Source organism: Trichogramma pretiosum, unplaced genomic scaffold (assembly GCF_000599845.2).
Source record: "Trichogramma pretiosum strain Unisexual culture from Peru unplaced genomic scaffold, Tpre_2.0 scaffold17, whole genome shotgun sequence".
In the NCBI taxonomy this organism is placed as follows: Eukaryota; Metazoa; Arthropoda; class Insecta; order Hymenoptera; family Trichogrammatidae; genus Trichogramma; species Trichogramma pretiosum.
Genome location: NW_019641225.1, coordinates 2,390,622 through 2,405,570, shown reverse-complemented (window position 1 = coordinate 2,405,570; position 14,949 = coordinate 2,390,622). Strand labels below are relative to the sequence as shown.

The 14,949-nt window shown below is 34.4% G+C and overlaps 3 protein-coding genes across 6 annotated transcripts; all 3 read left to right on the top strand.

Annotated features, from left to right (window-relative positions):
* Nucleotides 1–606: 606 nt before the first annotated feature.
* On the top strand, nt 607–2,973 carry LOC106649203 (E3 ubiquitin-protein ligase At3g02290-like). 3 transcript variants are annotated; one of them, XM_014366491.2, is made up of 4 exons: nt 607–1,133; nt 1,704–1,947; nt 2,142–2,283; nt 2,369–2,973. In XM_014366491.2, exons 2-4 carry the CDS (start codon nt 1,748–1,750, stop codon nt 2,426–2,428), a joined length of 402 nt encoding a protein of 133 aa, XP_014221977.1. In that variant the 5' UTR covers nt 607–1,133; nt 1,704–1,747; the 3' UTR covers nt 2,429–2,973. The 3 variants fall into 3 exon arrangements, with proteins under 3 accessions (XP_014221977.1, XP_014221979.1, XP_014221978.1); XM_014366493.2 differs by lacking the exon at nt 607–1,133 and adding an exon at nt 1,146–1,261; XM_014366492.2 differs by lacking the exon at nt 607–1,133 and adding an exon at nt 1,327–1,535.
* Nucleotides 2,974–5,689: 2,716 nt separating this feature from the next.
* LOC106649220 lies at nt 5,690–7,447 on the top strand. The gene is made up of 5 exons (XM_014366516.2): nt 5,690–5,949; nt 6,027–6,193; nt 6,261–6,369; nt 6,434–6,568; nt 6,651–7,447. The coding sequence occupies exons 1-5, from the start codon at nt 5,929–5,931 to the stop codon at nt 7,278–7,280; spliced, it is 1,062 nt and encodes a 353-aa protein (XP_014222002.2). The 5' UTR covers nt 5,690–5,928; the 3' UTR covers nt 7,281–7,447.
* A 4,256-nt stretch (nt 7,448–11,703) lies between these two features.
* Nucleotides 11,704–13,658, top strand: LOC106649223. Of its 2 annotated transcripts, none has more exons than XM_014366523.2 (5): nt 11,704–11,856; nt 12,007–12,103; nt 12,171–12,279; nt 12,345–12,479; nt 12,562–13,658. In XM_014366523.2, the coding sequence occupies exons 2-5, from the start codon at nt 12,087–12,089 to the stop codon at nt 13,159–13,161; spliced, it is 861 nt and encodes a 286-aa protein (XP_014222009.2). In that variant the 5' UTR covers nt 11,704–11,856; nt 12,007–12,086; the 3' UTR covers nt 13,162–13,658. The 2 variants fall into 2 exon arrangements, with proteins under 2 accessions (XP_014222009.2, XP_014222006.2); XM_014366520.2 differs by having other exon boundaries at nt 11,937–12,103.
* The last annotated feature ends 1,291 nt before the right edge of the window (nt 13,659–14,949 follow it).

Sequence of the window (14,949 nt, the reverse complement as noted above, 5' to 3'; positions counted from 1 at the left end):
GTACCTGTGAAACGGTCTACAGGGCGCAAAAAAATCTTACAGGACTCTTTTTTCTTCAAATTCCTTTTGAAAAGAGTATTTTGCGATAGTGCATGTTATATTTCGATAAAAAAATCACTGTAATCCTGATACACATTTAAACAATCGATTTTTTCTGTCATTTTTAGTATTGCGCTCAAATACTACTGGGTAACTCGAACCCAATCATTGTTCACATGGATTTAAAGAGGAAAAAATTTCCAAGAAATAAAAAAAGATCATCTCGATACGATTAAAATAGACGAAGATAGAAGCATTTGAAAATTGAGAAAATTTCGATAAAATGTTTTGTTGCCATAATTTTATTGCACGGTGTATTTTAATGCAAAAAGAAAAAAAGATTAATGATATTTCATGAATGAGCAAATAATAATTTATATTTTATTCAATAGATTTAAATATGCAGTAGTACGAAGGTTGAGTTCAAAAGTTGCGCGACTTTTGCGCGCCGCGAATTTCAAAGAATCGCATGCGTCAAGCGACCGTCAACATTGTGGGGATTATCGGAATCAGCTGCGATTACAGCTGCTGTCTAAAACGGAGCAACATATACACATACACGTTCGCGTTGCATGCTGGCTGGCCGCTGCGCGTCTATTTGTAAAAAAAGTCGATCGCGGCGTCGGCGCAGACGATGTTGTTTTGGATCGTCTCGATGTTTTGGTTTTCGCGATCATAGCTCGTGGTATGCCATACTACGTGCCGTACGCAAACGTACACTGACAAGTACATGTGCACCTATATTTCGGCGTACGTAACGTCAGCATCAGCATCAGCTCGTTGTGCTCTTAATAAAGTTGGATGTGCATCGAGACAAGGAGATTTTTATAAACCGCTTGCAGCACTGCAGCAGCAGCAGCAGCAGAGGACCATCGTCATCAACATGCCAGGGGACGAGCTGCAACAACTTGATGTAGCGAGTGGTGTCCTCGGCGTGACTCGCGAGGCATCGATACGGAGCAGGTTATAACGGCCCCGTGTATGATAATAGAGCAGTGCAGGACAGAGATCGTTTGATAATAATAAACATACACAAAACACGTCTGTCCGTGTCTGTGTGTACGAGACGATCCGGATATACACGGAGCCACGGTGTAAGTAAACAAGTGAAATTTTAGCGTAACGAGCTCGCGAACGCGTTGCATCTTTCGTGTACAATAAAATGGTTGCACTCGCGATTCGAGCGAGAGAATACAAGGGACCTACTTTCTTCGGGGTACAGGTTATGTATATTATATATTTTTAGCAGAAGACGCGATGCACATTCTGCGAAGCTTTTCGTGTACGCGAGGGAATCCCATTTGTGGATCGACAACAACGACGAAACAAAAAAAAACAGCCACTCGCAGCGAGACAAGTGTCGTTACGCAGTGCGGATGCACACAGTGCGAGAACGGTGAACAATCGACGCGGTATTATATTGGATACATTTCGGTGACCCATAAAAATATTTGGCGCATCGATCAGCTGTGCGTGCGGTTATCATCGAAAGTAGGGTAGGAAAGGATCCGCCGATTGTCGCGGGTGTGCTCGTGTTCCAGAAAAAAAATAATAATAATTCGCATCTCGTGTACATTTCGAGCTCGAGCATTAACCTAAGAATGATGCTTAATTTTTGTGCATTTATGTAACGCTAAACGAGACAATGTTTATCTTCTTTACAGGTCAGGAAAGAAAAGTAAAATAAGTCGATACATAAAACACAAAAATGCCGAATCCAGGCTTGGCCGTGATGCTGGTGATAGGTGTGGGCCTCGGGGCGATGCTGTACTATCTGTTCGCGAGCACGCAGGACCAGCAGCAGGGCGGCCAGAGCATGGGCGGTGGTGGCCATCGTCAGAGCTCGCGAAGCCGACAAAATATGTCGGACGCCGACAAGAATTATTGGAACTCTCAGCAGTCCGGCAAGTGAGTGTTGTCGCATCGTCGTATTATCAAAAATACGATTATTTTTTGTGCTCCGCATGTCAATGTACCACGTGACTGCGCGTCTAATAATAATAATAATAATAATAAACGCACGACCTTGAACGAGCGACGCGCTGATTAAAAATAGTTTTATTTAATTCTATAATAACGTGGGTGTCGTTCTGTGTTTTCAGCCAAGCTCGCAATCGACGACCCGAGAGGCACTGCGCGATATGCCTCGACGACGCCACCAAGATCAACGGCGTCAAGCTCGTCCCCTGCTCCCACGTCTTTCATCTGATTTGCATCGAAGAGTGGAGGAGCAAAGGAGAAGGGGTGAGAGCGCCAGATTTTTTAAACAGATTTGAAATTTTTCTTTTCTCGAGGGCTAACTCCCTTTTTTTCTCTTCGTTCTTCACAGAGCGCGAGGAATCAGTGTCCGAACTGCAGGAACGAGATCGTCGGATTCGAGGAATTATGATAGGTCATCGCCGTCGGGCGAAACTTTTTACCGTGATCACCTTTTCGTTGTGACGAATTTCGTTATACGGAAGTTCGAGCTAATGTTCATTTTTACTTACGAAGATAATAGTTGTAGTAGTATCGAGTGCTGGAATCTCCATTATCAAGTGTTCTTTTTTCAAAGCTCGACGCTGTTTTGATTGTGAACCTTTTTAGTAAATAAGTTGCCTGGTGCCTGTTGTATTGTTTTTTTTTAAACTTTATACGAAGAAAAAACAATCTTGTTTTTGTATTCCTCGATTTTTCGAGGGCTGCGTGTCGCTATATATGTGTAAAGCGATTAATTATAATTCATCGTTATTCGTTTCGTAAGTCAACAAGACACACAGTGGAATTCGAGAGAACATTTCATAGAATTTTTACTCCAAAAAAAACATATAACGTAGTGGATACATTTAAAAAGTTTTACGTATTTTCCTATATACATTGTAAACGATTGAATATCTGTTGTCTCGTATTGCGATGCTTCGAATTGAAAGTTTAATGTTAAAAAAAAAAAAAAAACAATTAAAAGAAGAGAATTGCATTGTTCCGCGAGAAATCCCTCGTATGCACACATACACAATCACAGCCAGCAATCAAAAGAATTGATTTTTTCTATCGATATCGTTAATTTAACTCGTTGTAAAATGTTTGTACGCTCGCGCTAATATAAAGTAATTAATCGTAAGTTCGACTCTATATATTATATAATAATAATAAGACGTAATTTCGCTCTACGTACACGAATTGATTGTATTTTGTAAGCCTAAATTGAAAAAGAAAATTAAGAAATGTATGAAAACCAAAAAACCAATGGAATGTGATAAAAACGACGCGGTAATTACAACGAATGCGTAATGAAATATACACGCACACACACACACGTGCCGCGTCGTCGACGAATGAATCTCTGTACACGTCGCACAAAGTGCGACGTAAAATCGACGAACAAAAAGAAAACATGTGGACCTTATAAAATTTGAAAAAAGTAAATAAATAAATAAATTTTCATAAGCAAAATAATGATCGTTGATCGATACGTAACAGCGTCTAATGACTGACCTTTCACTCGCCGTGCAGCTTGGCTTTTCGGAAAAAAGGAAGAGAAAAAAAATGAAAATTACATCCGAAGGTCGTGATGATGCGATATTACGATTCGTGTAACTTTCTCGCGCGCGCGCAACATAATGTTCATTTTATATATAGAATGAAGTGCACCACAGCATGAGCCTGGGTCAATGCGTACATAACGCGAACTTAACATTGCAATTTCACTTTCTCGTTCACCGCGAGACGCGCCACGAGATAAATATTTTTTCGCATTTTTCTTTCATGTACATTACGAAAAAAAGAAGCACCGCTAATTTATAACAGGTAGCTTCCTCTTCGGTATTTATTATTTCGTGTAGATTCTTCAAAGCCATATGAAATTATAAAGATGCACGCATAGGTTTATGGCAAGATTAATTTTTGTGGCTTGGTTCAGCTCATTATGATTCAAATAGACGTTACCTTTCTCAAAACGCTACAAAATCTGATACCGAGTTTATCAATCATCACTTTCGTAGTAATGAACGGATCTCAATGTTATCAAGCTTGAACTGAAAGTTTGGAACATTATCTTATCAATTTTTTTTTGTAAAATTATTCAAATATTGAAAATTTGAACCCCAGTATAGCTTAAAGAAAAAAGAGTTTGAGACTTCTTGCATTCATTAAAATCCACAAATTATACAAATACTTTTCTGATTAAAGTCTAATTTTAGTCACTCGGTCTCAAAAGATACTCTCACTCTCTTTAAAGCAGCAGCAGTAGCAGGAAGCAAAAAAGAGAAGAAAAAAAAGCTCAATCCCCCGGCGCGTGCGTTAATGCTCGCAACGACAACAACAACAACAACAACAATTGAGCCTCTTTTTCCTGCGCGCATAAACAACGTACGTCCGTGTGCGCGCATATGTAACGACTCTCGCGATTGTGCAACCTCGTATACTCTCTTTCAAGGCTCCGAAAGATAAGTACGTACGACTCTTACTCGCGGCGCGTCAACTCCGTATAAAAGTTCGTTTACACACACACGTAAGCGCGGAGAGAGAGGCGGTAATTAGATCCTTATCGGCGCACACGTTGTCTGCATTGTCTCTAATACTCTCGTGCGTTAAGTAGATTCGAAAAAAGCTCTCTTTTATAGTGTAGCAGCAGTGCAGTCGTACCCGCGGAGCCCGGAGAAAGGATTATTATGCATATGAAGCACGTATACGTATACGCGTGCGCGTGCCTTAGACGTGCTCCAAGCTTTAAATTTCAAAGTCAACTAGCTGCGCGCGAGCCATAATGATTAATCACTACCTCCGTACAGTAATTTTCTCTCTCTCTCCACGCGTCTAAAAACAATAAAAAAAAGTGAAAAAAAAAGAAATAGTTTTCCAGGCTCAGCGCGAGCTTACATATTCCATAATGCCGGAAACGAGGCGCGCGCGTAACTCTCTGTGTGTATACATGTTATAGGCCCGAATAGACAATCAGCCTGCTATCTCTCCACTGGCGGTGGATGAGATAATAGCACGTTGCGCGGATGCTGACGCCGAGCACGTAACACATGCAGCGGCAGAATTGAGCCGGCTTATTGATAGGCAACTTGTGGTATTTACGAGGCGAAATTTTACCGACATCGCGGCTTAGAGCGAGGATCGTGATGGGGAAATTCACTCGCTTTCGAAGCTGAACCAGGCATTGATTTTTTTTTCCTCGGGGTATTCATCTTCGACCGTACGCGTAGTTTTAACGGTAGTTTCTGAGATTTTAATATAACTATACGAAACCGCGAAAAGTAATGACTGCCAAAGTCGTGACCGGAGCGTCGTTTCAATCGAATGTACAACCCGAGACTCGAAGCGCGCCGATGTCTACTTCCGGAATGATTCGCGATTCGCGTAGGTGGTTTAGAATAATTCATTTCGCGAGCGTCGCGTCAGCGACTCGATCGTCATGCGTACTATAACCGAGATCGTGCACAGATGTGTATACGAGAGAAATGTCAAAGAGATGAAGAGAGGGATAAAATCGTGATGAACGTATTACTTTTATTTTCAAAATCTCATTGGTTCAAAATTTTGAGAATTGATACGAAAACTAAAAATTAATTTTAAACACACATAAATTAAATAATATTATACACATAAAATTATTGAAGATTAATTATTAGATTTTAATTATTTGACACGTTAAAGTTAATTGATGCCAACTGATTATTTGTAGATATTAATTGTAGGAAACTACTCTTGACTGAAACAAACTTTCGTCTCGTTATTATTTACTCTTTCAGTTGTCTGTTAGCAGTACAATTTGGCTTACAAACGTGTAAACACCAACGAAAAATAAGTCGCAGCGTGAACTACTTCAACCATATACATTTTTTGATATTCATAATTTTAATAATTGTTATTTCTTGAATTAACATTAAAATATTCTCCATTAAAATGTGCGATGAGAAACATGAGGTATTTATTTTTTTTTTTTTTCAAATCATGAACATAAATAAGGTAATTAACACAAATTGTGCTTGATTTAATCATAGATATTATATAAAAATCCCATCGTTCCGTTCTATCAATATGAAATTACCGAAAAGATCAACTCAAAACCAGATGATCGTTCCATCTTCGACGAGATTTTCGAACTTTGTTTTCACGGCCATTCTTGTCTCAGACATAACATTGATCTTACTACGGCTATAGACACAAAGTGAGTTCAATAATCGATTATGTAGGCGATAGAATAAAAATAATTGACATTAATTTTCATGTTACAGGAACGTGATTGAGTGCTCTTACAACAAAGTTACTAAGCGGTGTGAAATTTCATTCAACCATGAATTAAAATGTTCATTTACGTCGACAAGTTATTTTTGGGTTTATGTAGTAAGTTTTTTTACTACCACTTGCATATTTTTTTTCATTATCAAAACGTTTGTATTATTTATAGCATCAACTTATTCATGCATATTTGTACTTGAGCAGCTCATGTATCCACGACATTGATAAAGCAAGTGACCATGGGTATGAATTTAATGTTCACATAAATAGAATTCGTCGTATTTTTGATAAGATCCGTCTACCTGTAAGAAAACTCTATTGTTTAATATTTTATATAATAAATTATTGAGTTAGAACGATACCATATTTAACACGTCTTATTATAGGGAATTCAGGATTCCAGGATTCTGATTACAAAGAATTCATATAATTTTGTGAATTATATATGTTATGGACGTGAAAAGAGTCACTATTATCATTGTGAATTACGCCTGTTGGAAAGAACACTTGGCTATAGGCAGACGTTGCAGAGTAACATCAACAGTGCAGCGACTTCACAAAAAAAATCATTAGTTCCTACCAATAAAAATAAACCTGTCAGCTCATCTAATAATGCGGCCAAAGTTTCAAATAAGACAGCACCGACGAATGTGCAATCGACAAACAGAAAAATTGTTACCAGTAACCCTAAGACTCCATCGACTTCACAAAAAAAATCATCAGTGCCTACCAATAAAAAAAATACTGTCAATGTTCCAAATAAGACAGCGCCGAGAAATGTGCAGTCGATGAATAAAAGCATTACGACAAAAAAACCGTTGCAAGACAACACCAATACTGTATCGACTGTAGTAAAAAAATCATCAGTGCCTACCATTGAAAATAATACTGCCGGCTTATCCAGAATTTCGGACATTTTTCCGATTACGACGACGCTGACAAATAATCAAGGTGATAATATTGTGAGCATAGCAGCCACTAAGCAAAGCACTGTTATAGTCATACATCATGATTAAATTCACGCCTTATATCTGACAAAAAAATCATTAAAAATGTATTTCGCATGGAATTTAGCGTTTAGAAGGATTTTATCGATTAGTACATTAATTTAAGTGTTCATAAACATTTTACATTGTACTAGATAAAATTTTCGTTGTTAACTCTCTATTAAAAAATCTTTGTTATTATTAATATTATTATTTTGTTTTTACGTTTTTTTGTGATAATAAAGAAATTATGAACAAAGACAAATTTCGTTTTGGGACCATTTATTTGAATCATTATATTGTTAATCGTATCTCGTGTATGAGTAAATTTCATATTCTACATTTTTTTTGTTCAAGTAGGACACAATATTTTAATTTATAAAAATATCTTATTTATAGTATGAGATAGCTATGATCCAAATTTTCAAAGAGATAGAAAAAATAATGAATCATGAAATACGATATCACGAATCATGCAAGAATATTCACTTATCTTCACGCACAATAGAGCGGATTATGTTGATATTTTAAAAATGTTGATACCTTGTGAAGTATAAAGTACGTAGATTTTTTCTAATTTTTTTTTGATATTTTAATTGCTGGTGACTATATTCACTTCAAAAATCTATCTACCGCATAAAGCGTGTTTGGGTAATATCGCCAGCAAATAATAAAATATTCTCGTATATTAAAAAATGATGCGATGTTATTTTATTTGCTCTGGGATAAGAGAACATAGCGATGATTAGCTTATTAATTTAAAATCCATCCAGTAGTTTTCCTTTAAAAAATAAACTAGATCATCGATTGCAATTTTTGACTTAATTGTACGTTCGTTTTATGTGGTCTCAATGCGTTGATAATGCATCGAATCCAGAGGCGGATTTTGGAACACGCCAATCTTGCTATGGTGTAAAGGCGTCAAATTACAAAATGAATATTAAAATTTTTTTATTACGAGTATGAGAATTTATTAATTCGATTTTATCGTGTGAATTCGATGTTGTCTGTCAAAAGTTTTTTCGAAAATTTTCACTTTTAAAAGACCAAAATTTATTCCTCGAAAAATATCGTTACAAAGTTAGAATTTAAGATTGTTTTAAATATCGTAACAACAATGTATGTACGGATAAATAATTAGTACCTCAATTGTAAATAATATGATCGTTAACGATTTTGACATATTTCCTCGACAAACTGATTATGTTTATAGTAAAAACAAATTAGTTTGAATGTCGACTTTCTCGATGAAACAAGACATTTACCAAAAGATCAGTTTGACTCATTTAATTTTCTTGGCGCTAAATAGAAGGATCTATCGTTGATTTTAAATAACAAAATGGATAAAAGTGAGATGAAATCCGAAGAAATCATTTCAAAAGATAAATTATGTGAACACAACGTTGTTGTTTCAAGCAACAAAAAATATGTTTGTGATATTTGCCAGGAGTCATTTGCTCTAGAATTAAGTATGATAACACATCGTGACACAATTCACAATAATCAAAAAAATTATGCATGCGACCAGGGCGAGAACAAATTTGTGAAAAAATCTAGATTGATTACGCAACAAAAATTGGCACACAAATATCGCGAAAATTTCACGTGCTTCAAGTGTGAGAAAAAATTTGAAAATAAATCAACTTTACTCAAACACAAAAAAATATTCCACGAAGTTTTCAAAGATTACCTATGCGAAAAGTGCGCGAAGAGATTTGGAAACAAACGAAGTATGCTCTTGCACATACGGACAGTACACGATAAGTGTGAGAAAAATGTTGAACAAAAATTTCGCAAAAATGCATGCGATAAATGCAAAAAGAAATTCGGAAAAAAGTCGGATTTGATCAGGCACGAAAGGACAGTCCACGAGGGTCGGAAAGATTACTCATGCGACATTTGCAAGAAAAAATTTGGGCTTCAAGGCAATTTGATCAAACACCAAAATATACTTCATGAAGTTCGCAAAGATTTCGCGTGCGAAAATTGTGAGAAAAAATTTGTACAAAAACTGCACTTGCTAATCCACCAAAAAACAGTCCATGAAAGTCGCAAAGATTACACATGCGACAAATGTGAAAAAAAATTTACACAAAAACCGAGTTTGCTTTTACACCAAAAGACAGTACACGAAGGTCGAAAAGATTTCGAATGTGACAAGTGCGAGAAAAAATTCGGGCAAAAATGGAATTTATTCCAGCATCAAAAGACAATACACGAAGGTCGAAAAGATTTCGAATGTGACAAGTGCGAGAAAAAATTCTCCCAAAAATCAAGTTTGCTCTACCACCAAAAAATAGTCCATGACGGTCTAAAAGATTACGTATGCAATAAGTGTGAAAAAAAATTTGGATTTAAACAGGATTTGTCGAAGCACCAGAGGACAGTCCACGAAGGTCGCAAAGATCACGCATGTGACAAGTGCGAAAAGAAATTTGCACAAAAACAGAGTCTGCTCTACCACCAAAGGACATTACACGAAGGTCGCAAAGATTTTGCATGTGACAAATGTGAACAGAAATTTGGAAAAAAATCAACTTTGCTAATCCACTCAAAGATGGTACACGAAGGTCAGAAAGACTACTCATGTGACAAATGCGAGAAAAAATTTGGACAAAAATCGACTTTGCTTTTCCACCAAAAGACAGTACACGAAGGTCGTAAAGATTACTCGTGCGACAAGTGCGATAAGTCATATGGACAGAAATCAGATTTGCTTAAACACCAAAGAACAGTCCACGAAGGTCGTAAAGATTACACATGTGGCATATGTGAGAAGAAATTTGGACAAAAAGGTAATTTGCTTATTCATCAAATGGCAGTTCATGAAGGTCAGAAAGATTACGCATGTGACAAATGCGAAAGAAAATTTGGAATAAAATCGAATTTGCTCAAACACCAGAAAATAGTCCACCAAGGTCGCAAAGATCACGCATGTAACAAGTGCGAAAGGAAATTTGGGCACAAATCGCATTTGCACAGACACCAAAAAGCAGTACATGAAGGTTGCAAAGATTTTGCTCGTGACAATTGCGAGAAAAATAATGATTTTCAATAGTAAATACATGTATAGATACTTATACACATGTTTATCTAAAATTTCAATAAAAATTGTGTCAATATGATTGTGTATTACTATACCTGGACCTAGGGTGTCCGACTATCATAACGCCTTCGTTTCTGTGGTGGTGGTGCTCTATTGTTTGATCTAAATTTCGAGGAATGCTAAGTATTCTTCTACATAAATTTTTTTCTATTTGCTTTCTGCAGGTATTCATGCAACGATTAGAAGAGTCGAAATTTTTTTTATGTTTTATTTGGAGCTGTGCCAGAGAGCAGATTTTAGTTGAACGGGCTGATGATTTCTTCTGAGAGAGACGTGATCGATTACACCAAAAATTTTGTACCGAGAAACATAATATGAAAGCCACTATGGATCGAATCCATAAAAATAATCCCATACCGATAGTAGACTTTATAACATAAAAGTGAATAATGAATGTTACGTTCATGGCTCATTTCATTTTTATCAAGAGTCAAAATCCAATTTTAAATTTCCTATTTATGTACCATCATAAAATTTTTGGTAGCGCTTGAGCCCGCTGCTTCCGAGTGACATTATAGCAAGCGTAAAAGTAAACTTCGATACTTGACTAAACGATGCGTGCAGATAGTTATGTTCATATCATCAACTTTACATTTTTTTAGTTGACTTATCTAGTTGACGATACATGGCGTATTCGAAACCCTCAAGAAGTCAAATTCAACTTGAGTTGGTATATAAGAGAAGTTATAACGATAGAGAATATGTTTCACAACATTTTTTGTTTCTCATGGCAAAATCGTGGTAACCAAATCTTCGATGAAATTTCCAGTACAAATTATGAGTTTTGATAAGAACTGCAAGACGAGAAAAGAGTCATTAACACTCCATGCGTGTGGAGGCTCAATCTAATACAAAGCATGATACTTTAAAACTGTTGCCAATTCATTAGCAAAGAGCTTTTTCAAAAAATTATGCTACGTTTTAGTTTTACGTGGCAAAGCCGATGAATACTAATAAACTCCGTATCCTAAAACAAAACATTATTTCAAACCTGACTTTTTCAGGATGAAACAAATTTTTGTAATTATTGTTTTTAATGAATCAATTATAGAAATTTAATTTAAACCAGAAGGACGAGAAAAAACATGAAAACACGCGCATACATCATTCGAATTATTTGTTGGGAATTAAACCGAGATTACAAATATGTAATAAAAATTTTCCAGCGATAAAATTTTCATGTAACTGAAAATTATTTATATACTTATAGATTATTTAAAGCGTTAAAATTAATTGATACCAAGTGATTATTTGTAGATATTAATTTTAGGAAACTACTCTTGACAAAAACAAACTTTCGTCACATTATTATTTACTCTGTCAGTTGTCAGTTGTCAGTACGATTTGACCAACGAACGTGTAAACACCGACGAAAAATAAGTCTAAGCGTGAATAATTTTGGCAACATAAATTTCTTGATATTTATAATTTTAATAATTTTTATTTCTTATAATTTACATTAAAGCATTCTTCATTAAAATGTGCGATGAGAGACATAAGGTATTTATGTGTTTTTTTTATAAATCATGAACATCAATGAGGTAATTAACACAAATTGTGCTTGATATATATAATCATAGATATTATATCAAAATCCCATTGATCCGTTCTATCAATATGCAATTACCAAAATGATCTACTCAAAACCAGATGATCGTTCCTTCTTCGACGAGATCTTCGAACTTTGTTTTCGCGGCCATTCTTGTCTCAGACATAAAATTGACCTTGCCATGGCTACCGGTTCAAAGTGAGTTCAATAATCGATTATGTAGGCGATAGAATAAAAATAATTGACATTAATTTTCATGTTACAGGAACGTGATTAAGTGCTCTTACAACAAAGTTACTAAGCGGTGTGAAATTTCATTTAACAATCAATTAAAACGTTCATTTACGTCGAAAAGTTATTTTTGGGTTTATGTAGTAAGTTTTTTTTTACACTCCATTTTTTTTTTTTTTCATTATCAAAACGTTTGTATTATTTACAGCATCAACTTATTCATGCATATTTGTACTTGAGCAGCTCATGTTCCCACGACATTGATGAAGCAAGTGACCATGGAAATAAATTTGATTTTCACATAAATAGAATTCGTTATATTTTTGATAGGATCCGTGTATTTGTAAGAAAACTCTTTTGTTTAATATTTTATATAATAAATTATTGAGTTAGAGCGATACCATATTTCACACGTCTTATTATAGGGAATTCAGAAATATAATTTTGTGTATATGAGTTATGCACGTGTAATGAGTCACTATGATTATTGTGAATTAAGCCTGCGACAAAGAACACTTGGCTATAGGCAGACGTTGCAGAGTAACATCAACAGTACAGCGACTTCACAAAAAAAATCATTAGTTCCTACCAATAAAAATAAACCTGTCAGCTCATCTAATACTGCGGCCAAAGTTTCAAATAAGACAGCACCGACGAATGTGCAATCGACAAACAGAAAAATTGTTACCAGTAACCCTAAGACTCCATCGACTTCACAAAAAAAATCATCAGTGCCTACCAATAAAAAAAATACTGTCAATGTTCCAAATAAGACAGCGCCGAGAAATGTGCAGTCGATGAATAAAAGCATTACGACAAAAAAACCGTTGCAAGTCAACACCAATACTGTATCGACTGTAGTAAAAAAATCATCAGTGCCTACCATTGAAAATAATACTGTCGGCTTATCCAGAATTTCAGACATTTTTCCGATTACGACGACACTGACAAATAATCAAGGAGATAAAATTGTGAGCATAGCAGCCACTAAGCAAAGCACTGTTATAGTCATACATAATGATTAAATTCACGCCTTATATTTGACAAAAAAATCATTAAAAATGTATTTCGCATGGAATTTAGCGTTTAGAAAGATTTATCGTTTAGTACATTAATTTGTAGTGTTCTTAAACATTTACATTGTACTCGATAATAATTACGTATTCAGCTCTCTTTTGAAAATTCTTTGTTATTTTTTACATTATTATTTGTTTCAAGTTTTTTTCGTTACAATAAAGAATTTTAATTGCAATTAAAAATTTCATATTCAATTGATCTTCTATCTTTAATCTTAACTCGTACTTATGTTCATTTCAAGTTATTCAGCTTGCGTCTTCATTTCTATTAGTGAGTTAAATTTTTAATTAGCAACCAATAAAATACCAATAATCAATAATATTTCAAATGTTATTAAACTGAAGTGCTGGAATATACTCTTTCAATCTAAGAAATAGAAAGTGTATCCTTTTATTGAAAGTCCTTTGATGACATTGAGACCAATAAAGCATATTCTTAAACTCTATTTGTTGTTTTTTCTTAACAAGAAACAGTATTTGAGTAAAGGGTAATAGTAGTCATAAGGTTAAGGTAAGACAAAATCATACTGAGTTAATTTTTATTTAAATTAAAGAAATCTTCAATAAATTATTTATTAAAACTTTATTATGATTTAACATGAGATTACATAAAATCTTGCGTATATATTTTTGATTATGAAAAAAAGTGCTCGAATGATTTTAAAAGAGTTAATATCAAAGCAAATCAATATAAAAATGTATTATCATAATAAACGTAGTTAAATAAGTTGGGTCATCTAATAATGCAAAACTAGCGGCGTTCCTCGCTCGCTAACGCTCGCTCGGTCTCAGATTGTTTCAAAGAAATTGTAAGAAATATTGGAGGAGTAAGAATATTATAAGACATATTTATGAAATATTTAAATTTTGAACAAATTTAGATGTTGAAACATAATAGAAAATAATAGAATCTTGTTTATCGATATATTATGTAATTGGTCATGAGATTCATTGAATACAAAATAACCCAAGAACTTGATAGATTTAACTTAACGAAACATCATCTCTCCTTCTCGTCTTAAATACAGTACAGTGACTTTCTAAAAGGGCATTAATTTGTACGTCGAAATAGGTCTATGAGAAATTTGGAGATTAGTAGATTTAAAAAATAACTAAATAAAAAATCTGCTACACTTAAGTGGAAAAGAATTTAATTTTAAAAATTTTGAGACCTAAAGGATCATTGATTAAATATAGATTAAATATTATCAAAATCATCTTGACAAGGACTTAAAAATTACAAGTCAATATATATGTATCCTGAATGAATTTTAATAATAATAGGATCCACAGACATATTTTTTGTTGTACAAAAACCTGCAAAAACATGTTATCTTCCGAAACAAAAAATTTTAATATTAATCCTTAATTTTCATGCTTTTGCATTTATAGGCATAAACACAGGTGTGTTTCCTTAAAGAAAGCAATCGTTTACGCTATAGTCGACATAATAAAGGTTTCTGATAAAAAATTTCCATGGCCTGAGAACAACAATTTTTATACTTTAATTTTCGATTCTTTTTTTATTATGAATTTTTTAATTTTCATTTTAGCGATGAAAATCTTTCACAGAATACAGACAAATACTCAAGATCATTGTACCCGTTCACTTGACTTATCTGTAATTATATACTTAAATAACTAACTTGTCTGCTTTTAATTCATAAACATTAATATCTTTTTCTTTTACATTACTTTAAGATAAATAATAATTTTCAAATGTACATTTTTTTCTTG